The 23,609-nt window shown below is 38.1% G+C and overlaps 1 protein-coding gene across 6 annotated transcripts in view; it reads left to right on the top strand.

Moving 5' to 3' along the window:
- The first annotated feature begins 221 nt into the window (after window positions 1-221).
- The window catches only part of LOC149143607 (uncharacterized), a 326,985-nt gene continuing 303,597 nt past the window's right edge, over window positions 222-23,609 (top strand). For 3 of the 6 annotated variants that reach the window (XM_089447200.1, XM_089447196.1, XM_089447198.1), the window contains exon 1: window positions 222-494. In XM_089447200.1, the coding sequence (XP_089303326.1) occupies window positions 404-494 (91 nt within the window). In that variant the 5' untranslated portion in view covers window positions 222-403. The remainder of the gene's footprint in view (window positions 495-23,609) is intronic. The other 3 variants (XM_089447199.1, XM_089447197.1, XM_089447201.1) reach the window with 3 other exon arrangements.

Here is a 23,609-nt window from a genome sequence, read left to right as displayed (position 1 = left end):
TATTTAGCGAGAGATTTGTCAAAAAACTTGGAGCATTTATTTTGAAGACCAAATATATCAAACAAATGAAAAAGCTATATGTTCTATAAACTATCTTTAACCTTGTGAAGGTTAAAATAATTTCTTGCTTTCTTCTTTAACAGGGATTGAGCGATTTAAAACTTATACGGCACCGTACTTCCGTGGTGCTGACCGAGGCAAATGATCTCCGAGGATTAATAAGTTTCGGCTTTCATATTGTTTTTGTGTAATTTAAAGTGAACCTGGCATCCGTACGAATCGTTCCATAACCAGCATGGTTTTTAATTCGAAAACAATGAAGCTTGCCACATAAATTTATATGTTATATGTGATAAATGATATGAATCTTTGAACAGAATCCATATCTCAGTCATAGCTGAGTATGAAAGGGAGAATGCTGGGACCAACAGTCCCCTCGGCATCACTAGCGTCGTTTCAGCGATTGGCCTTGACGTCTTCTTCTTTTGTGAAGGGTAAGGCTGTTTTCTGCCTCCTTATTCTATGTGCTTCAATCAACTCAAACAACGCAAGATGATGCTTACAATGGCTGCCTTGGTATAAACGATATTCAGAGCGTCTGTTTCTTTCGAATTACTACGATAAAGTATCACTCAAAAACGCCATTAGGATTCTTCTATCTATGTCCAAACATTGACTGCGTCTTACACACCATTAGGAATTGTTGCCACGGAAGTCACAAATTAGGATGCAACTTAACTATTCTTTATTTAGGGCCTTTTCTCTCTTTATATGGTTAAATAGGGTTTGACTAACGGTGTGTATGAGTTGTACCGCAAGTCCACTAGCAGGAATGCCCTTTTCTTGGCTACCATCCACAACATGCATTGGGAATCCATGATTACCCTTATAAGAGCATGGCTGTGCCTTGCTTTCCAGCACAGATGCAGCCGTTTGTTGGGTTTATCTCAGTTTTATACCAGAATCCACGTTCCATTATCTTATCTAGGTTCAATACCTCAATTAGTCCTCCACTCCTCAGACTTGCCCAAGCTTATAACATTGGAGTACCTGTCATAGACCAACTTGGTCTCCATATTAGGGATAACATCTCACTCTCAAGACCTCATCAGTTGGGATTTTCACACTGAACATTAGGCCATTCCTTAAGCATCATGTCCAAGCGACCATCAAAATCTGTAAATTTAATAAGTAACTTTTAGGCAATACAGTCAAACAGACGATTTCTCCCCTACTCAGCCATAATAAAATTAAAACAAATAGCAGTCACAAGCAAAGTGAACACATCAAGTAGAAATGCAGGGATCAACAAAGTACGGTCCCTAGGAAGAATGAAATTGGAGAGACTTGAGAATAGCCTAGTTATGCACTTCAACAGGTTATGTCTTAACAACGAATTATTTTGTTTTGACAGGGAAACCGTTTTCCTTGATCCATGGGGAGTCTCAAACCCAACCCTGTGAATTCATATTGACATGGCAACTATCAAACTATTAGAATTTCAAGTCCCACGTGACTAATGTCCTTATGATCTATCAAACACTAACTGCTGAATTCAATTAATATTGAAAATAGTTTCAGACCATAGCATTAATCACACAATACCCAGAAAAATCACACAATACCCAGAAATTGAACAGCGGAAGCATAAAGATTATTCTCTCTCACACATCTCCTTCAAATTAGCTTTTCATTCCTTCAAAAAACTTACATGGAAACCTTTATACATTTCCAAAAAACAACGCTGCATGGTTACCAAAATCACCCCAAACTTGAGCTCTTACAGGCTCCTTGAGAGGTACAAATGTTGAAAAAATAGAAACAACAGTTCTGTGTTGTATGGCCTTGCTGTACAACAGATGTACAACACTACTCTATGCATTCCAAATGAACAATGTTGCAAACATCGGCTTTTGAGATAAAATCGGCAAGGATTTGGAAAACCAAAAAATCATAAAAATATCAGGAAAAATCATCAAACATCAGTAAAATTAAGATGCCACCAAAATATCGATAAAAATCGTCAAACATCGGTTAGGCCAAAAAATCGCAAATTCGTGATTTTTTCGCGATAAAATCAGGACGTTTGCAACACTGCATATGAGACTGTGCATTGCTTGGAAATGCCTCTTTCTTGGCTGCTTGCACTTTCTCCTTCTCTCTATCACTCAAGTCATTCAACTTCTAATGTGTGAGAAAACCTCTACTTTACCCTGTTTTTATACTTTTAGCGGAGAATCTATTTTTAAGATTTATGGTAGATTAGGTACGATTTTAGACTCAACTATTAAAAATAGGAATTTCAATTTTTTGCTAAAGTGAATCACAAAATATAATTACTTTTCAATCATATATATAGATATTTTTTCATAAATAAATAAATATAAATATATATATATATTTTTCTCAAACTACTTCTTGCATGTTCACATTGAACATGTGTGGAAGTCTTTGTCCGAGTTATAATTATCAACACTCTCTCTTAGTGAGGGAGGAATTCTGCACCAATCCAAGTTTGTCTCCGAATGCCTCAAATTTCCCTTTCACCAAGGGCTTGGTCATAATATCAACCATTTGTTGATGATCTCGATATGGTTGGATCTTTCATGAAACGCTAGATTCTCAGATAGTTTGATACAACTTTGATTATCACAACAAATGACTGTAGGCTCCAACTCTTGCTCAGACAATCTTGCGAGTAACTTGCTAAGCCAGATGGCCTCACGTGTAGAATTTCAATTCTACAACTGTTCTAATGAACAATTTGAAAACTAGTTTCTTTTCATTAAAACACAAAATTTCTCTACTTGTTTGCAGCAGAGTAATCACAGAGACAAAAAAACATAGTCACACAAGAGACAATTATTTTTCTTGGGAAACCCAATTGGGAAAACCCTCTCCTTGATGTGGTCCTTATTGACTGAGCAAATAGATCAAATACAAGCAATCCGTCTCTTGAGAACATAGTTGTTCTCCCGCTGATCCATAGTTTTAAAAACCGGCGGAAAAAACCGGTAACCGGCCTAACCGGCCGGTTGGAGGCCTGGCCGGTCCGAACCGGCCCATCTAACCCGGTTTACACCCTCATGTGCCCAAAAATCGGCCCTAACCGGTAAAAACCGGCCGGTTTAGGGCGGAACCGGCCGGTTCCGTCCTAAACCGGCCGGTTTACCCGGTTCCGCCCTAAACCGGCCGGTTTATAGCAAACCGGCCGGTTCCGTCCTAAACCGGCCGGTTTATAGCAAACCGGCCGGTTCCGTCCTAAACCGGCCGGTTTATGGACAGCCCGCCGGTTAAAAGAAAAAGCGCAGCGGTTTTTGGTTTTAGGGGTGGTTTAGGGGTTTTGGGGGGCAGGGAAAGGTATTTTCCCTCCAAAAACACCCTCACACTTGCTATAAGACACCCCTCTCACTCTCATTTGTCTCACACAACTGATTTGGAGTGTTTGTGAGTTTGTTTGTGAGCTTGGAGAGTGTGGAGTTTTTGCTGAAGTAGTCATCTTGGAGTTGGAGTTGGAGCTATTTTGGAGATAGTGTGTAGCTGTCAGTGGAGTTGCCATCTTCAAGAGGAGGCTAAGGGAGCTAGTTTGCATTTCCAGGTAAGGATTTGCACTTGATAATTCCTCATTTGAGTCTGCTGTCCATGAATTTTTTTTTAATGTGTTATACTTATAAACTTCTCACTTCTATGATCTATCATCTATCATGTATGCTATAAACTCTCTACTTCTAGCTCTAAGCCTCTATGCTATCAAATTTTGTAGCTTGAGCCTTGCATGTGCATTTGTTTTCCTACATTTATCTTTGGTTTTCCATTTTGCTTAGCTGCAATTTTTTTTTAAATGGCAGATTTCTTTGCAAATTGTTATTATTTCAAGCAAACATGGCTCCAAAAGGAAAGGACAGTGCATGGGTTCATTGTGATGTAATTGAGGGAAAAATGATATGCAAATTATGCCATAAATCTATTGGAGGTGGGGGTATTCTTAGGTTGAAACAACACTTGGCTGGGGTAAGAGGCCAAGTAAAGCCATGTGATGCACCAAAAGAACTGTTAGGTCCTATTAGGGCAGAATACATTGCCAAGCTTGAAATTTTTTATGAGGATAAGGCTAGGGAGAAGGCCATCCAAGATGAAATTGCAAGGAAGAGGGAATTAATGGAAGCCATGAATCTTATGAAAGAAAGTGGGTATGATGATTATGAGATTCAAGACTCCACTTCTATCCCTTCTACCAATGACCCCTTTCACTATGTTCATCTTTCTGTTGGAGTTGGCCAACCATCAAAAGGAACAAAGAGACCAAACATCCAAAGTTATTTCTCATCTTCTGCCAACATTGCCTCTTCTAAATCTAATCCCACTTCCTCCCAGCCAAGTTCTCAACCCACTTTGGATCAACATTGGAAAAAACAATGCAAAGAAACTTCTCACCAATACATTGCTAGATGGTGGTATGATTCAGATATCCCATTTAATGCTGCTCGCTCACCTTATTACCAAGCTATGTGGGACTCTGTTATAGCTGCAGGAAAGGGCTTCAAAGGCCCTAGTATGCATGACTTGAGGGGAGCTCTTTTGCAAAAAGAGATATCTTCCATTGATGAGTATTTGGTTGAGTTTAAAGAGTCATGGCTCAAAACAGGTTGTTCCATTATGTCAGATGGATGGACCGATGGAAAGAACCGCACTATCATTAATTTCCTTGTTTCTTGCCCTCAAGGAACCATGTTTTTGAAATCAGTTGATGCATCTGATAGGGTAAAGGATGCAAGCCTTCTATTTGAGCTTTTGGATAACATTATTCAGGAAGTTGGGGAGCAGCATGTTGTGCAGGTCATCACTGATAATGCCTCAAACTATGTTCTTGCTGGAAAGATGCTTGAGGCCAAATATAAGACCATATTTTGGACTCCATGTGCTGCACATTGCATAGACCTCATGCTTGAGGATATAGGCAAAGTGGAGTGGGTAAAAAACACTGTAGAGCATGCCAAGTGCATTACAAAATACATTTACAACCACTCATGGGTATTGAGCCTAATGAGGAAACACACTGGAGGCAAAGAGCTTGTTAGGCCTGCAATTACGAGATTTGCAACTCACTTCCTCACGTTGCAATGTCTCAATGGTCAACATAGAAACTTGCAGAAAATGTTTTCCTCTGAAGAATGGTCTGAATCTCGGTGGGCTCGTAGACCAGATGGAAAAGACACCAAAAAGAAAGTGTTAGACACTTATTTTTGGAAAAGGTCTGTAGAGCTTGTGAAAATTACCGAGCCCCTTGTTAAGGTGCTAAGGTTGGTGGATGGGGAAAGATTGGCCATGGGCTACATTTATGAAGCTATGGATCAGGCAAAGGAGCAGATACGGGCAGCTTACAATGACAGGTTAGCTAAATATGGCCGTATATGGGAGATCATTGATAACAGATGGAACAATCAACTCCATCGTCCTATACATGCAGCCAGGTATTTTTTGAACCCAAGGTATCACTATAAAAATCGGCTAGGAGATCAGCATGATGGGGAGGTCAGAGCTGGATTGATTGATTGCTTGGAGCGCATGGTCCCTAACCATGTAGACCAGTTGGAAATACATAGACAGCTTACTATTTTCAATCAAGCAAGTGGTACTTTTGGCAAAAACTTGGCAAAGATGGCAAGAGATGTGGACCAACCAGGTAAGCAATTCCAATTTCCATTTTCTTTTTCATTTCAAGTTAAAATTGTTTACGTTCTTTACAATTCAAATTATAAACTAAGTTACTAATTATTGTCTTTTTCTTTGCAGCACATTGGTGGGAGTCATTTGGTGGCCAGTGTCCTCAATTGCAAAGGTTTGCAATTAGAGTCCTCAGTCAAACTTGCAGTGCTTCAGGTTGTGAGCGCAATTGGTCTGTTTTTGAGCGCATACACACGAAGAAGAGAAACCGTTTGGAACAAAAACGGTTAAATGATCTTGTTTTTGTGCAATACAACCTTCGACTGAGGAGGAACCAAATGATGAGCAAATCACCTGATCTAGATCCCATTGTGTTGGACGATATTGATCCAACATCAGAATGGGTGGAGGAGACTGAAGATCCTGTGTTTGAGGCTGATTTTGATATCGACATGGCTTTAGCGGAGGATGAGGCAGATTATGTGGCGGCATCAGAACCAGGATCAGTAGCGGCATCAAGGAAAGGCAAGGAACCAATGGAAGGCACTAGTCGTGCAGGTCGAAAAACTCGTGCTTCCATTAGGTCCACTTCTATTGTCATTGGTGGCATTGATACTGATGTTGCAGATGAGGCAGAGGCATCCTCAGACTCTGAACCAGATGATGTCTATGTAGCTCCTGATGATGATCCTGTGTCTAGTAGTGGTGATGGACTTGATGATTGGTGGCATTGATACTGATGTTGCAGATGAGGCAGAGGCATCCTCAGACTCTGAACCAGATGATGTCTATGTAGCTCCTGATGATGATCCTGTGTCTAGTAGTGGTGATGGACTTGATGATTGATCATGTGTACACTGTAGAATTGTAGTAGGCCAATGGCCTCATAGCTTGCAGCATTGTTTTTGGACTTTATAGGCCATTTAGAGCCTCATTTCTTATGTATTTTGCTATTTTGTCGATGATATGTATTGCACTCGGTGCCATTTTGATATATTCACCTTTGCATGGTATATAAATGAGCAAACTTTGCATATTTTGTCTCTATTGGCTTGGAATCATGGTTTTACATCTTAAAAATAGTTTTGTTTCATTAAAAATTAATTATTTAATGTATTTTTTAAAAATCGGTTCGTTTAGACCAAACCAGTCCCGGTTAGACCGGTTCCGGTCGGTAAACCGGTTCATTAGGTGGACCGGTCCGGTCACCGGTTCCGGTTTTAAAAACACTGCGCTGATCTAGCCTAGGCTTGCCCTGGAAAAACCTTCATCACAGCTCCTAAACCCTAGCGCACATGTAATCTCCTATTACTTAGGACACAAGCTCTCTGCGCTTTCCACAAACAAGGCTCTCTCACAAACTTGTGAGCTCTATCTTGTCACACAAACCTTTATGCACAAGACTTGTTAATTTTTTGTGCCTTCGTCCTCCTCTTTATAGATTCGATCCATGCTAAATTAGGCTAGTTCAAATTTAGAACTCGAGCACTGATAGCGAGTTAATTGAGAGTGTTACTCGCTCTCCTTCCAATCAAGACTGAAGACTAATTCGCTCTAACTGAACTGCTAACTGCCACCTCATTCTGTATTAAAATTTAAAACCGATGAAGACTTCCACTTAACTGAAGCTCCAACTGTACGCATGTTAACTTGATGATTATTCTAGTAATTTGGAAATAAACCATCCTAACAGAAATCTAACTCATGAGGAAAATTCAAGGTCTTCATTGGCTAAGGCACAAGCAAAAAGACCTTGCACACTACATTTTTAACATCACAACTAGTAGTACTAATTGCCATGTATTCTACCTCCGCTGAGCGAATTTCATGGAAGTTTGCTTTCTGCTAGATGTAGAAAGTTTTAAGGTCCCTGTAGCCCCTCTAGTTTCAGTTTGTTTTATGCATCAAGTTTAATGCTCAGAGCCCACATGTTCATGCTGATATATAAACTTGAAATAAATTACAAGAGAAAAACTGCCAGGCTACACTGCTCTTTTTTCCTTTCACTTTTCAGTTGATAAAATAAACAACACAGACATGCACACACATAAAAGGACAGTTTGTTTTTTGTCAATCTTTGACCCTGGAAAAACCCACAAGGGGAAAACCAATCTAGAAGGAGATTTTTCTTGCTTTTCACAAAGAAATAATTACAACATTAATTACACATCAAAGAACTTATCTCTTCCCTTGAAACTTGTGCTTAGCCTCCTAGGAAATTGTGTTGTCCTGAAACTCGTGCCACACTTCCAACTTGTTGAAGAAAGTGTAACTAGGTTTAGTCTTCATGACATTGATTTTTGTAAACAAGGAAAATGAAATTATTATTATACCTTGCTGCATGGGTTTCATGAGCAAGAAGTTTATTTATATAGTAGTGGCTCCCATTGAGAGCCTTAGGATAAGTCAAAGAGTCAATATCATGTATTAAGAAGCTCTTCTTGAGCATGAAAAAAATATGAGTCTATAGAAATGTCAAGTAGCCCTCCAATACAAGCACAATCCTCCAAGACATGCACAAGAAGAAGCCTGCCAACAAAACAATGTGAGACACAATCATGTTGACCTACAAACGAATATAAATGACAAGTCGGCTCACAGAAGGAGACACAACATTTCACTCTGTCATGTTGGTTTATTTATGAAGGAAAAACCACTATAAATAGGTATTAAGGTTCAAAATTACAGTCAGGATTTTCGAACATGCCTCTGAAACTTCGGATGACACAATGGGTGGAGGAGACACAAAATCTCGGACAAGTCTGCAATCTCGGATGGGTACAGGAAGAGACATAATCCCAGATGTCTCTGATGCTTCAGTGGTGATTACAGTAAGTAATCACAGTTCTTCGAATGAGTACTATTAAGATGGATGTTCTCGGTATCTCACTGTCTTAAGGAATACAGTGTCGGCCTCCTCCTTGTCTCGGTGATCATAGAAAGCAATGCTACAGTCTTGACTTACTCATGAGAAGGAGGACACTCTTTGTCTCGACCTCCTCACAGTCCTAGCACTCACTGCCTCAACACACAGTCATAGTCTCGGTATATATGAAGGATCTCGGTCACACTCTGTCTCAGCATATACACTACAAACACAGTCACAAACTTGATGATCACTGTCTCATCTAGATCTCAGTGGTAGTGCAGCAAGGTGCTACAAAGATGTAGCAACATTGGTGGCATAGTAGAGATGATCTCAGTGAGATAATGATATAAAAGGAGCAGCTATGGTGCAACAACAATGATCTCGTCATTATGGTGAAGTCCTTCAGGAAGGTCCAACAATGATGATGATCTCAGAGAGAAGAGGATTGGTGTCTTGGTCTTGGAGTGGCATAATAGGTCAAGGGTCATGGTCTTGGTATTCGTCAATTGGAATCTCTATAAGAAGAATTTTGTGTGGGTTTTCCTCTCCAAGAGGGAGAGGTTTTGGCCTTGGCAGAAAGCCAAACATCTTGTGTTCTTGTCTCTTTGTTTTGGTAACTATTTGATGAATATAAGAAGACACACTCTAATAAGAACAAGTGAATATTGTGCTAAGAAGATAAATTAAAAATACCTCACAAGTAGTTATCATGCTAGAAGAATCTCATTAATTCTAACTGCCATAGATTCTTCAACATGGTTTTCGAGCTAAGGTGCTGAAGTTATAGGAAAGGCAGCGAAAAGGGACATACAAGGATTAGTTTTCAAGAAGGGTATCAAAGCAAGTTGTAGGGCTTTGACAAAACTAAAGGATCAGTCTACAACAACAGTCTACATCAGCAGGGGTTTTTGCCTATACAATCTAGAAGACAATCTACAACAACAAGAGCTTTTATGTTCACAAGTCATCATCAAAAGGCCACCAAGACCCTCATAAAAGTTGTCTACAAAGCAAGACCTCAAAATAAAAATCACATCATCTTGGAACAAGTTGACACCATGGAAGCAATCCTGATCTACACTAAAAAAGAAGGCACATTGAAGGCAAGAAGGCACTGCCATCTCCAAGGTTATGAAATCAATCAAGGATCATCTCCTTGCCCTAGAAGAAGACCATCCGAGGAAGCAACAAATCATCCTCATCAAAAGGGAGCAACCTTTTCTATTGAAAGGCTTTCTCACTTAAAAGAAGATCATTCAAGAAGAAGCCCTCATACATCTTCTTCATCAACATGATTTAGGTGAAGATTTCATCTTCACATGACAAGTAAGTATCTTTTCATTCTATAATCAAGTTTGGTTAAATGATTTCATGATTGCAAAGACATCTGTAGGTTGGATGGGTCATCAAGATTCCTTGCATGAAGAAGGAGGATAGTCATGATCCTCTAAGAAGCTGAAGTCATTAAACATTGTGAAAATTCCTACACTCTGAAGGAACCACTACTGCAGCGAATCTGAATCTACTTCACCTACTTGATTTTTAAATTACATTCATCAAGTTATTCTTCTGAACACTGAAGCAAATTCCTTCTGCAACCTACACTAATTAAATATTTGATCTCATGAAACAGAAAACAAAGCAAAGAACAAGATACATAGGACACTTATTTTTGGACACAATAGTCCCCGGAAAAACCCAATGCGGAAAAACTGATGCAGCAGTTCTGAGGCTTAATTATTATGCAGGAGAAATATCTGAAATTGAATACAACTCTAGGATGCTCATCTAGCAATCTTTTATAGAGAAAATACTGGCGGAAAATCTGAGTGAGTTTTACTTTACTTCACTCAGCAGAATTCCAGCTGATCTGGCACAAGACTGGCTAACCCCAACTATTTCTGCGTTGGCCCTGCGTCACCTTCTCTGCCCTCTGCGTCAGCTCTCCCGGCTGTTCTGGTAGTTCCCGATAGTTTTGGTAGTTTTGGAAAATGCATGATAGGTAGCTTTTCTGCGTCAGCTCTCCCGACTACTGTGTTGCCTCTCCGTCAGCTCTCCCGGATGTTCCGACAGTTCTGGATTTTGCGTGACAAGCAACTTTTCTGCGTCAGCTTTCCCGGCTTTTGCGCTACCTCTCTGTCAGTATTCTTCAGAAAGTCCTTCTCTCAAATTCTCATTGCCCCCCTGTTGGAGAATGATCACTTAGTTCGAATTTCTCAGCTTCCTAGCCCCAGAAATCGAACTCTAGATCAATTTTCTCTTTCTATGTGTGTTTCCAAATGAACCCCAAGTCTCCATTTTATACTTTTCCTGTTGAGTCTTCAACGACCGAGATTAAGTCTCTAATCAACGACTAAGATTAAAACATGACTTGATCCGCTTTTTGGATCATTCTCACCCATATTTTGGTTAATACCCATTAATATTTCAATTTTCCCAAGTTTAGACTTAGGAACTCCATTAAAAATATTAATTATTTTAATAAAATACAATCCGGGTGGAATTTCACCAAACGATTTCTGGGTTCTTTAGAACTCATGTGCCTTAGCATTTCCACCAATTTTCAAGGCTAGAGCACATCCGATGCTACCAAAAACTAACACTCCCTCTTTGCGAGGAAAGTGCTCTAGCAACAATGTCCACCTACATGCTGCTCTATTTCTGAAGCACCTCCTTTCTGCACTTTTGCTGCCACCAACACTGCGCTGCTGCTACTATTGTACTATTGCCCATGACACTGCCACTGCCACTGCTGCCCATGACACTGCCATTGCCACTGCTGCATCTGTACTACAGCTTCCTCTCAAACGCTGCATCTGCTATGCTGCTAGGGCTGCCACTGCTAACACTGCATCCGTATTGCAACTCAGTTTCTGAGAGAAGCAACTAAAAACATCCAAAATTAGTTGAACTTAACTGTGTTCAACATAATACAATGAATGTTGGAATTTGACTGTCGCTGATTCTGACCCCCTGAATCTTCTGCGCTGCTGCTAATTCCTGCACTGTGCCAAATTGCACTGTTGCCAACCTTGCTTTGCACTGATCAATCTCTGGTCCCCAACTACTGCATCTGTCCTCCAAATAATCCACTGTATCATCAGAAACTAAGTCCATTGCGCTACTGCTGAATCTTGGGCTCCCGTAGCAAGGAATTGATCCAAGAGGTGGAGTCCTCAATGATCCTGCCCACATGTAGTCCACTCGACTACAACTCAATATCGCCCCAACTTTCGCCTAGAGATGCGTGGGCACTCATGGCAAACTCATCCTCGTCAATCTTTGCTGAAGCAACCTTAGGATCATGTTTCTCATCCTTGTCCTTTTTCTTCAAAGGACATTGGGATGCATAGTGGCCCATCTCGCCACAATTGAAACATTTCACCTTCGAAATGTCCTTCTTTCGCTTCGGCTTCTGTTGTCCCTTCGATGCTAGAGCTGCGTTCTCCTCCTCCTCCTTCGTCTTTGTGCCACTTCCATTGCTGCCACTAAGGTTTACTTTCACTAGGTCCCCCTCCTTAACTCCTCCTGTTGAAGAGGCACCCACATCTCCTCTCATGAAGGTAGTTTTTCTCTGCCCAATATACTTTGGACGAAAACTTGCCATTCATCCGAGACTCCATTCAGGGCTATCCTCATCATCACGGTTGGCTGAGGAGTGGACCCTGTTGTCACACAAAATGTCTAGGCACCGCGACAACGGCTAAGTGGGGTAGACCCTATGGAAAAGTGGAACGGAAAAGAACTAGTTGGGAACCAACCAGTTCGGGAGACACAGTGAAGCGATCAAGTACTTGATTAAGATTTAACAAGACTTATAGGATTTGATTAGATTTTAAACGATTGACACCAATGCCTTATGGAGTCAACGATCTTGCTAGCGAAATTAAGACCAAGTAATCGATTAGCAACTGCTACTTAGATGAATGACTATTTTATATGAAATGCAGATCCTAAAACTAATGTGAGATGCAAGAATCTTGGTTAATTTTAGTTAAATGCCTATTTAAATGTGAACCCTTCAATCCTTTCTGTGTTGAGCTTGATTTCGTTGTAATTGGCAAAGAGAAGATCAGGAGAAGCACACTAAAGTGTGATTAACGATACTTATGTTGAAATTTTAACATACTCGGCGCCTTAGGCACTGTAGAGAGCTGTGGCTCTGACGACTGCAAGGTCACCATTTTAAGTACTACTAAAATAGGCTTCTCAAGAAAAGACGGATGGAGATCTATCTGTTTATCGACTAAGCTTATGTTTGGAAGTAAATTTTATCTATGCGAAGTTAACTTATATGCAAATGCACCAGAAGATGAGATGAAGTTAGACTTGAGAATGGGAAGTGCTTATGTCGCAAAATCCCTTAATCATCAAAATAAAATGCTCGTTTTATGGGATGAAGACTTAAAAATAAACCCCTAAAAATATTACAATTAAACCACAAGCTTATTTCAAATCTTTCTGATACAGTTATAGCTCAAAGAGAACAAAAGCATCTTTGCAATTAATATCAACAGATGCTCAAAAAATACTCAGTTTATGAAACAAAGGATATGCATTTTATCATAATTCCATGACAGAGTACTTAATTTTCAGAAATTAATTTTTAGGACAGCAGTAAGAAAAACTTTATGACAACAACAATATGACAATGAAAACAGTGAGCTATCTATGATATCTTTATGCCAAAAATTTACCGAAATTTTTCCAAATTTTCCCACATGAATTATCAAAAAATTTCAGCTTGTTATGATATGATTTCCGAAATTATATCATATCTGATATACTTATTACAGCCAGCAATTAAAACATGAAATAAGCCTAATGATGAATGCTCAACTCAAGAAGTTAATTCCTTAATGTATTAGACAACTTAGGAACTGATTTTAGGGTAATCCACATGAAATTTTGTCACTGTTATATTTCAGACTTCAGAAACAGAATTATTTAGAGATAAGAGTCACCCAAAATGTAGGTCTAGGCCAAATTTTTGATACACATCAAACATAAATGACTTATTAAGGTATCTAACAATTTTTTTAGTTAATTTCAAACCACTTAGATGTGTTTTTCACCACTATTAGAAAGGTATATGACTGCTGTAGCAAACAATGAAGAAAAATATGGTGTAGAGATCAAACCCTTAGGCCCTAGGCCTTGAAAATCACTTGCCCAAGTTGCCAAAAAATTTCAATACCTGAAACACAAATTTTTACCAAATTTTCTGCAAAAACCCACCAATGATTATCTTCAGAAAATTAAATATTCAGATAAAAAATGGAGCAAGGGGAATCTAGTGCCAATGAGAGCTAGCACTTGGGCTAGGAAAAGGCAAATCTGGGCTTAGGAGCCCCAAAACTTGAAACCCTTGCTTTGAAAAAATTATTTTGATTCAGATTTTCAGATATACTGCAAAATCTTTAATGGCTGGCCTTGTAAAAAGATTTGGGATAAGATATTGCCCTCCACGGCCTAGATCTGTCTCAAAACCCCTAGATTTGCTTGAAAAATCTTAGATTTGAAGATTTACTTTGCTGATTTCTCAGATCTATTCCTGCAAACAATCTTTGAGCCCAGATCTTGCCCTCGAGGGTTTAGATCTAGCTCAGATCTGAAGATTTTCTTGGCTGATTTCTCAGTTCTATTCCTGCACACAATCTTTAAGTCCAGATCTTGCCCTCCAAGGTCTAGATCTTAGCTCATATCTGAAAATTTTCTTGGCTGATTTCTTAGATCTATTCTTGCACAAATGAAAAGAGAAAAATCCAATACCCAATATGTACAAAAATAGAGAAAATTCCAAAAAAACCCGAGTGTTAAAATTCAAAATTATGTTACAAAATTTTAGATCTACACAAGTAAATAACAGATCTATAGAAATAATTTACAGATCTATACAAATAATTTATAGATCCATCAGTTCTGAGGAGTATGAGTCCAACTCCGCTCCCAGATTTGATAATCTAAGGCTCTTAATAGCCAGATCTATCAAAATTACCAGAAAATATTTAAAAGATTTTGAAATTTTAGAGAGGTACTAGCTCAAAAACACTTTGCAGAAAAAAGATTATCATTAGATAAATTCCGAGGCTTATATAAAGTAGGCTCTTTAGCAAATATGTGTTGAGAGTTGGCTGGTCCAACCGAGAACTATCCCCAAACACTCAATGAGAACTTGAGAGATCTTCTGCAAACACTAGATCAACCATCAAATCAAGTAGAGAAATAGAACAACAATAAAATTATGAAGAAATAGAGATACCTGCTACTTCAATCAAAATTAAAAATGTTACCTTAGATCCAAAAAACTGAATAAGATACCTGTATTCAGATTATTCTAAGAGATCTATTGATTGATAGTTTTCACATAATATTAAGCAGAAATTAAAACAATGTTACCATCAATTCATGAAAAGGAACATTACAACACGTTAAAACCCCAAAGACTTTTGCATTAATTCAAAAAAGTATATAAGAGAGCTTGAGAGCTTAGTGCACGATCCAGAGATTGGATAGACTGACTGATAAATGACCTTCTATTTAAAGATAAATCCTCTAACGGCTAGTTCGAGCGATCTTCATCAAAGCAATCCCGACTGTTGATGAGGATCAAAATTTCTTTTAATCTCATTCAAAGAAATTTTAAATTATTGAAGAAATTCGAAATTTTCAATTAAATGTATTTTAATTAACTCAAAAATAATTTTTTTGAGTTAATTTCCTCAAAAAATTGACTTTGACTTAAACCCCATGGACCAAAGGCTTAAAATTTAGCAAAATAATTAATTTACCTCAGTCCTGGACCTTTTAAAATTTAATTTTTTAAGGACCAATGAATTTTGCCTTTGGAGAATTTAAATTTACCTAGGACCTAGAATTAATTAAATTTCTGGCTTAGGATTTTAATTAATTTTGGCCAAAAAATTTAATTAATTAACCTATGAGGGGATAAATTATTTTTCCAACCCTTAGGACACTTTACATCATGATTTTCACATTTTTTACATCACAAGGGGGAAAACCCATCTGAAAAGGACCCTCACAGACTACCCAGTTCTGCGACACAAATATAATCTAGCAGATCAAGCAATTTGTAATAAAATAACCTAACCAAATAGTTAGGATTATTTCCAAATCATTTTTACATAGACTCGATCTAGAACACTAAGACTCCCCTAAGATCCCAGTGACAAAATCCACTCCGGCTTTTGGGTAAGGTTGAAGGAAAACTTTGCCAACCATCCGAGAATGGATTGGTGAGACAAAAAACCTCTTGGAATGTAGATTGTCACTAGAAAAATAGGTTTACCTAGGCAATTACATACATGACACGGATCTGTTGAGATTATTTACAATTTACACATGCAGAAAGGGTTTACAATATAACATGATGATCAGGCTGATGATGATAGTTGAACGGCACAGACACATCGATCAGGGGCTACCCCTTTTGTGGAAAAAGGGGGTGTACTGCTATGGGTCGTTGACACGTAGTGGTCAACATCTCGCTCTATTCGGGAACATGTTGCTACAACGGAGGAATGTGAAAATCCAGAATCTGCATCCAGGCAACACACAATATAACATAAGTAGCGTCCATCCAAGAAATCATCATATAACGTTAAGCACATGAAATATATAAGCTCCTCATTTATTAACTAGTCTAATAACATGAAAAATACAAATCTAACTTCAAAATGAAATATTGAAATAACATGGCATAAGGTTAGAAATACAATACAAAGATGCCCCATGGCATCAGATGTGTTCAATATAGTGCATATTGAGCATTTGCTTACTTTCAGGCAAATCTGTTGGCTATTTCTCGGATGTGCCATGTCCAATTCTGCATACGGTAGGACTTTTTCTTATCCGAAAATCAAGCTATTCGCGACCACCTGATGCATCAAATTGCTTTCTCATTCTCTTTCTCTTGCGCTTTTTCTTTGTGGCAGGCTGTATCAGTGATGATGTCAAACATTCTGCTTCAAAACTCTCAGATGAAGTATGTAAAATATGTGTGACATGTCTTTCTTCATTTTGCATTTGCTCTGTCAAGAATGATGGATCAGTCACATAGGTGTCATGAGTTATAACTTGACCCTTTTTTATTTATTCTTTGATCATGTCATTCTTAGTAAAATCTTCATTAATGGAGTTAGCCTCTTTCTTGGGATATTCACAACAAGATGGGACCTGTGATTTCCTCTCTTCCAGCCTCTTATGTAATGAACCCATTTCTTTGGCATGTCTTACTATTAACTTCGCATGATTGAGTTCAATTTTCACGAATCTTTCTTGCAGATTGACATGATTAGCTCGCATAGCCTTTATTTGATTTTGAATAATGGACATCTGATTAGAATGATTAACTTCCATTATTTTTAATCTGTTTCCGATGATATGTATTCCATTTGTATTTATGACACATGGTACTTGCTTTTCTTCTATGGCCGATAATCTATTCTGAAGAGATATTTGACCAACTTCCATGTCCTTTATAATTTTATCATTTTTTGCTCTCATGCCCATGAAACAGTTTTGCATATAGTTTATCTTTTCCTTATGATTTCCCTGTTGATTATTATAATCGAATCTCAGGATGGTCATTTCTTCATCCATAGTTGACAACTTGTTTTGAATCGAACTTATTTTTTCCTGATAACTTGCTTCCATGGCAGTTACTTAATTTGAATGATTGAATTCCATGATCGTCATCTTTTCCTCTAGGGCTAATAACTTGTTTTTGCATAGAATTACTTTCCCTGTCATGATTAGCTTTCATGGTTTCCATTTCCTTAGCATGCTGACTTTGCATGTCGGTTACGTGATCAGAGTGTTTAATTTTCATGATTTCCATCTCCTTATCACGTTTTTCCAGGTGGGTGTATAAAGTTCTCATATCCTTGACGTAATCAGTTACAAATATTTCTTGATTAAGCTCCATATTTTTTACCAGCCGCATTAGTTCTATAATTTGCTTATCATTTTCCCTTTCATTGTCGACATTGATTTGACAACTTGTCCCTGTTTTCCCACTGTCATGGATTTGATCTGCAACGGTACAAGTGGATGGCACATTCTGATATGGAGAATTGTCTTGAAATCTTTCATCGACAGCTGGATCCTTCACAAGATCACTTTCATTTTGTTGCATAATTTTAGGGGCACAAGGCGAGCTACCTTGATAACCATATCTATCTTTAAAAGCATTGACGATGTCTTGTAAAGAAGCAAAAGAATCTTCAGGACAATTATTAAACCAATTCAAAGCATCACCCTCTAAAGAAAAGGAAAATAGACGCATTTTGACATCTTCATGATCATACTGGGGAGAACTACAATATATGGGCATTGTATGAGTAAACCTGCATAGATGCTTTCTAATAGTGATTGAATCACCACCCGAGAATAAAGACAATTTATGAATAACCACTTCTGGAATATCATGGAAAAGATCAGTAAAATGACACGGAGTAAACGAATCATCCATGAAGACTTGCTTGAAGGGATAATGAGGGACCAAATGGATGCTAGAGAGAGAACCCTGTTAAAGAATAAAATGTCCTCGGCAACGACGCCAAAAAATGTTGGCGTTGCCGGTAAAAATGATAAAGATGATATGAGGAAAAAGAAGATAAAATGTTGTTGAAGCGTCGAGAATAAAATATCCTCGGCAACGGCGCTAAAAATGTTGTTGCACAGAATGTCTAGGCACCGCGACAATGACTCAGATCGGGCCCTGTCACCCTGATCCCCAATCTCTTCGTTTAAGCTGTCTCCCTACAGCAGGCTAAGGGGGGTAGACCCTATGGAAAAGTGGAATGAAGAAGAACTAGTTGGGAACCAACCAGTTCGGGAGACACAGTGAAGCGATCAAGTACTTGATTAAGATTTAACAAGACTTATAGGATTTGATTAGATTTTAAACGATTGATACCAGTGCCTTATGGAGTCAATGATCTTGCTAGGGAAATTAAGACCAAGTAATTGATTAGCAACTGCTGCTTAGATGAATGACTATTTTATATGAAATGCAGATCCTAAAACTAATGTGAGATGCAAGAATCTTGGTTAATTTTAGTTAAATGCCTATTTAAATGTGAACCCTTCAATCCTTTCTGTGTTGAGCCTGATTTCGTAGTAATTGGCAGAGAGAAGATCAGGAGAAGCACACTAAGGTGTGATTAATGATACCTCTCCTGAAATTCTAACATACCCGGTGCCTCCGGCGCTGCAGAGAACTGTGGCTCTGACGACTGCAAGGTCAATGTTCTAAGTACTATTAAAACAGGTTTTCAAGAAAAGACGGATGGAGATCTATCTATCTATCGACCAAGCTTGTGCTTGAAATTAAATTTTATCTATGCAAATTTAACTTATATGCAAATCCACCGGAAGATGAAATGAAGTTAGACTCGAGAATGGGAAGTGCTTATGTCGCAAAATCCCTTAATCACCAAAATAAAATGCTCGCTTTATTGGATGAAGACTTAAAAATAAACCCCTAAAAATATTACAATTAAACCACAAACTTATTTCAAATCTTTCTGATACAGTTATAGCTCAAAGAGAACAAAAACTTCTTTGCAATTAATATCAACAGATGCTTAAAAAATACTCAGTTTATGAAACAAAGGATATGCATTTTATCACAATTCCATGACAGAGTACTTAATTTTCAGAAATTATTTTTTAGGACAATAGTAAGAAAAACTTTATGACAGCAGCAATATGACAATGAAAACAGTAAGCTATCAATGATATCTTTATGCCAAAAATTTACCGAAATTTTTCCAAATTTGCCCACATGAATTATCAAAAAATTTCAACCTGTTATGATGTGATTTCCGAAATTATATCATATCTGATATACTTATTACAGCCAGCAATTAAAACATGAAATAAGCCTAATGATGAATGCTCAACTCAAGAAGTTAATTCCTTAATGTATTAGACAACTTAGGAACTGATTTTAGGCTAACCCACATGAAATTTTGCCACTATTATATTTCAGACTTTAGAAACAGAATTATTCAAAGATAACAGTCACCCAAAATGTAGATCTAGGCCAAATTTTTGATACACATCAAATGTAAATGACTTATTAATATATTTAACAATTTTTTTAGTTAATTTCAAACCACTTAGATGTGTTTTTCACCACTATTAGAAAAGTATATGATTGTTGTAGCAAACATTGAGGAAAAAGATGGTTTAGAGATCAAGCCCTTAGGCCCTAGGCCTTGAAGATCACTTGCCCAAGTTGCCAAAAAATTTCAATACCTGAAACACAAATTTTTACCAATTTTTCTGCAAAGACCCTCCAATGATTAGCTTCATAAAATTAAATATTCAGATAAAAAATGGAGCAAGGGGAATCTAGTGCCAATGAGAGCTAGCACTTGGGCTAAGAGAAGACAGATCTGGGCTTAGGAGCTCCAAAACTTGAAACTCTTTCTCTGAAAAAATTATTTTGCTTCAGATCTTTAGATTTATTGCAAAATCTTTAATGACTGGCCTTGTAAAAATATTTGGGAGATCTGTCTCAAAACCCCCAAATCTGCTTCAAAAATCTCAGATCTGAAGATTTATTTGGCTGATTTCTCAGACCTATTCCTGCAAACAATCTGAGTCCAGATCTTGCCCTCCAGGGTCTAGATCTAGCTCAGATCTAAAGATTTTCTTGGTTGATTTCTCAGATCTATTCCTGCACACAATCTTTGAGTCTAGATCTTGCCCTCCAGGGTCTAGATCTAGCTTAGATCTGAAGATTTTCTTGGCTGCTTTCTCAGATCTATTCTTGCACAAATGAAAAGAGAAAAATCCAATACCCAATATGTACAAAAATAGAGAAAATCCAATACCCAATACGTACAAAAATAGAGAAAATCCCAAAAACCCAACTGTTAAAATTCAAAATTATGTTACAAAATTTCAGATCTACACAGGTAAATAACAGATCTATACAAATAATTTATAGATCTCCCAGGTCTGAGGAGTATGTGTCCAACTCCGCTTGCAGATCTGATAATCTAAGGCTCTTAATAGCCAGATCTATCAAAATTTCCAAAAAATATTTAAAAGATTTTGAAATTTTAGAGAGGTACTAGCCCAAAAACACCCTACAGAAAAAAGATTATCGTTAGATAAATCCGGAGGCTTATATGAAGTAGGTTTTTCAGAAAATATATGTTGAGAGTTGGCTGGTCCAACCGAGAACTATCCCAAACACTCAATGAGAACCTGAGAGATCTTTTGCAAACACTAAATCAACCATCAAATCAAGTAGAGAAATAGAACAACAATAAAATTATGAAGAAATAGAGATACTCACTACTTCAATCAAAATTAAAAATGGTACCCTAGATCCAACAAACTGAATAAGATACCTGTATTCAGATTATTCTAAGAGATCTATTGATTGATTGTTTTCACATAATATTAAGCAGAAATTAAAACAATGTTACCATAAATTCATGAAGAGGAACACTACAGCATGTTAAAACCCCAAAGAATTTTGCATTATTTCAAAAAAGTATACAAGAGAGCTTGAGAGCTTAGTACACGATCTAGAGATTGGATAGACTGACTGACAAATGACCTCCTATTTAAAGATAAATCCTCCAATGGCTAGTTCAAGTGATCTTTGTCAAAGCAATCTCGACCGTTGATGAGGATCAAAATTTCGTTTAATCACATTCATCGAAATTTTAAATTATTGAGGAAATTTGAAATTTTCAATTAAATGTGTTTTAATTAACTCAAAAATAAAATTTTTGAGTTAATTTCCTCAAAAATTTGACTTTGACTTAAACCCCATGGACCAAAGGCTTAAAATTTAGCAAAATAATTAATTTACCTCAGTTTTGAGACCTTTCAAAATTTAATTTTCCAAGGACCAGCGAATTTTGCCTTCGGAGAATTTAAATTTACCTAGGACCTAGAATTAATTAAATTTCTAGCTTATGATTTTAATTAATTTTGACCAAAAAATTTAATTAATTAACCTATGAGGGGATAAATTATTTTTCCAACTCTCAGAACACTTTACATCATGATTTTCACATTTTTTACATCACAAAAGGGAAAACCCATCTGAAAAGGACCCTCACAGACTACCTAGTTCTGCGACACAAATATAATCTAGCAGATCAAACAATTTGTAATAAAATAACTAACCAAATAGTTATGATTATTTCCAAATCACTTTTACATAGACTCGATCTAGAACACTAGGACTCTCCTAAAATCCCAGTGATAAAATCCACTCCGCCTTTGGGGTAAGGTTGAAGGAAAACTCTACTGACCATCCGAGAATGGATCGGTGAGACAAAAAACCTCCCGGAATGTAGATCGTCATCAGAAAATTAGTTTTACCTAGGCAATTACATACACGACACGGATCTGCGGAGATTATTTACAATTTACACATACAGAAAGGGTTTACAATATAACATGATGGTCAGGCTGATGATGATAGTTGAACGACACAGACACGTTGATCAGGCGCTATCCCTTTTGCGAAAAAAGGGGGTGTACTGCTATGGGTCGTTGACACGTAGTGGTCAACAGACCCCATTGCAGCACGCTGGTCCCTAGTGTCCTGAAGACGCTGAAGGTAGAGGTTTACCCCTTCTCCTTTCTGTATCAAAGTCCGCTGTAACTTCTGCTCCAAATACATCTTCCTTTATTCGGAAGAGCCTTCATACAGAGAAGACAAGGCTTCCCACATCTCTCGGGCTATATCCTTGCCCTGCAAATGTGAGACCATATGATCTTGAACTCCATTGAGAATGAGCCTCTTCGCCTTCCCGTGCTCGGCCTTGTACTTCTTCTTTTGATCGTTGTCAGCAAGAATAGCTACAACACTATTGACGTAGGCCTCGAGATCATATTCCTCCAGAACAACTAAGATTTTGGTCTTCCATATGACATAGTTGGAAGCACCTTCGAACTTGTCCTAATCTCTGAGCCCATGCGATGCCATCTCATGCAACTGTCGAACTGACTCCTCTAGTCATTGTTTAGCACTGCTAAGCTGCTTAGTAAGTGAGAAATTCGAACTTTCTGGTGGAAAGTTCTCTGAGGAGAAAATTCCCCTTCTACGTGTTTTCGTTCTTTTCTAGTGGATTTCTGCCCCGACAAAAATTGCGCCCCCTTCAAGCACTTCACTGAGGCTCTGCGTCACTCCCTCTACCTCTGCAAGCTCACGAACTAGAAATCCTACTTCTCTGTCGTCTCACTCCGAGAGAGATATCCTCGGATCTACTTCTCGGCAATGACTGCACAATCCTTTCAAGGGGATTTGAATTGCTGCCAAGTGCAACTTTTGGCCTCACTGCTCAGCACTTGATCTGCTCTTCTTGTTTCAAAATCAATGCTTTGATACCATGTGAAAATTCCTACACTTTGAAGGAACCCCTACTGCAGCGAATCTGAGTCTAGTTCACCTACTTGATTTTTAAATTACATTCATCAAGTTATTATTTTGAATACTAAAGCAAATTACTTCTGTAGCCTACAGTAATTAAATATTTGATTTCATGAAACAAAAAGTAGAGCAAAGAACAAGATACACAGGACGCACTTATTTTTGGACACAATAGCCCCGAAAAAAGCCAATGCGGGAAAACCAGTGCAACAGTTCTGAGGATTTATTATTATGTAGTAGAAATATCTGAATACAACTCTAGGATGCTCATCTAGCAATCCTTTACAGAGAAAATACTGGCGGAAAATCTGAGTGAGTTTTACCTCACTTCACTCGGCAAAATTCTGGTCGATCGAGCACAAGACTGGCTAACCTTGGCTATTTCTGCACTGGCTCTGCGTTAGCCCCGCATCACCTTCTCTACCTTCTGCGTCAACTCTACTGGTTGTTTCGGTAGTTCCCGACAGTTCCAACAGTTCCCGGTAGTTTCGGCTGTTCCGACAGTTCTAGATTTTGCCTGATAGGCAACTTTTCCGCGTCAGCGCTCCCAGCTACTGCGCTGCCTCTGTGTCAGCTCTCCTAGCTGTTCCGGCAGTTCCTGACAGTTTCAGTTGTTCCGACAGTTCCCGACAGTTTCAGTTG

This window comes from Pinus tabuliformis, chromosome X, assembly GCF_031772625.1.
Source record: "Pinus tabuliformis cultivar Carrire ecotype Pingquan chromosome X, CPIR1, whole genome shotgun sequence".
In the NCBI taxonomy this organism is placed as follows: Eukaryota; Viridiplantae; Streptophyta; class Pinopsida; order Pinales; family Pinaceae; genus Pinus; species Pinus tabuliformis.
This window is presented reverse-complemented; position numbering and strand designations above follow the sequence as displayed.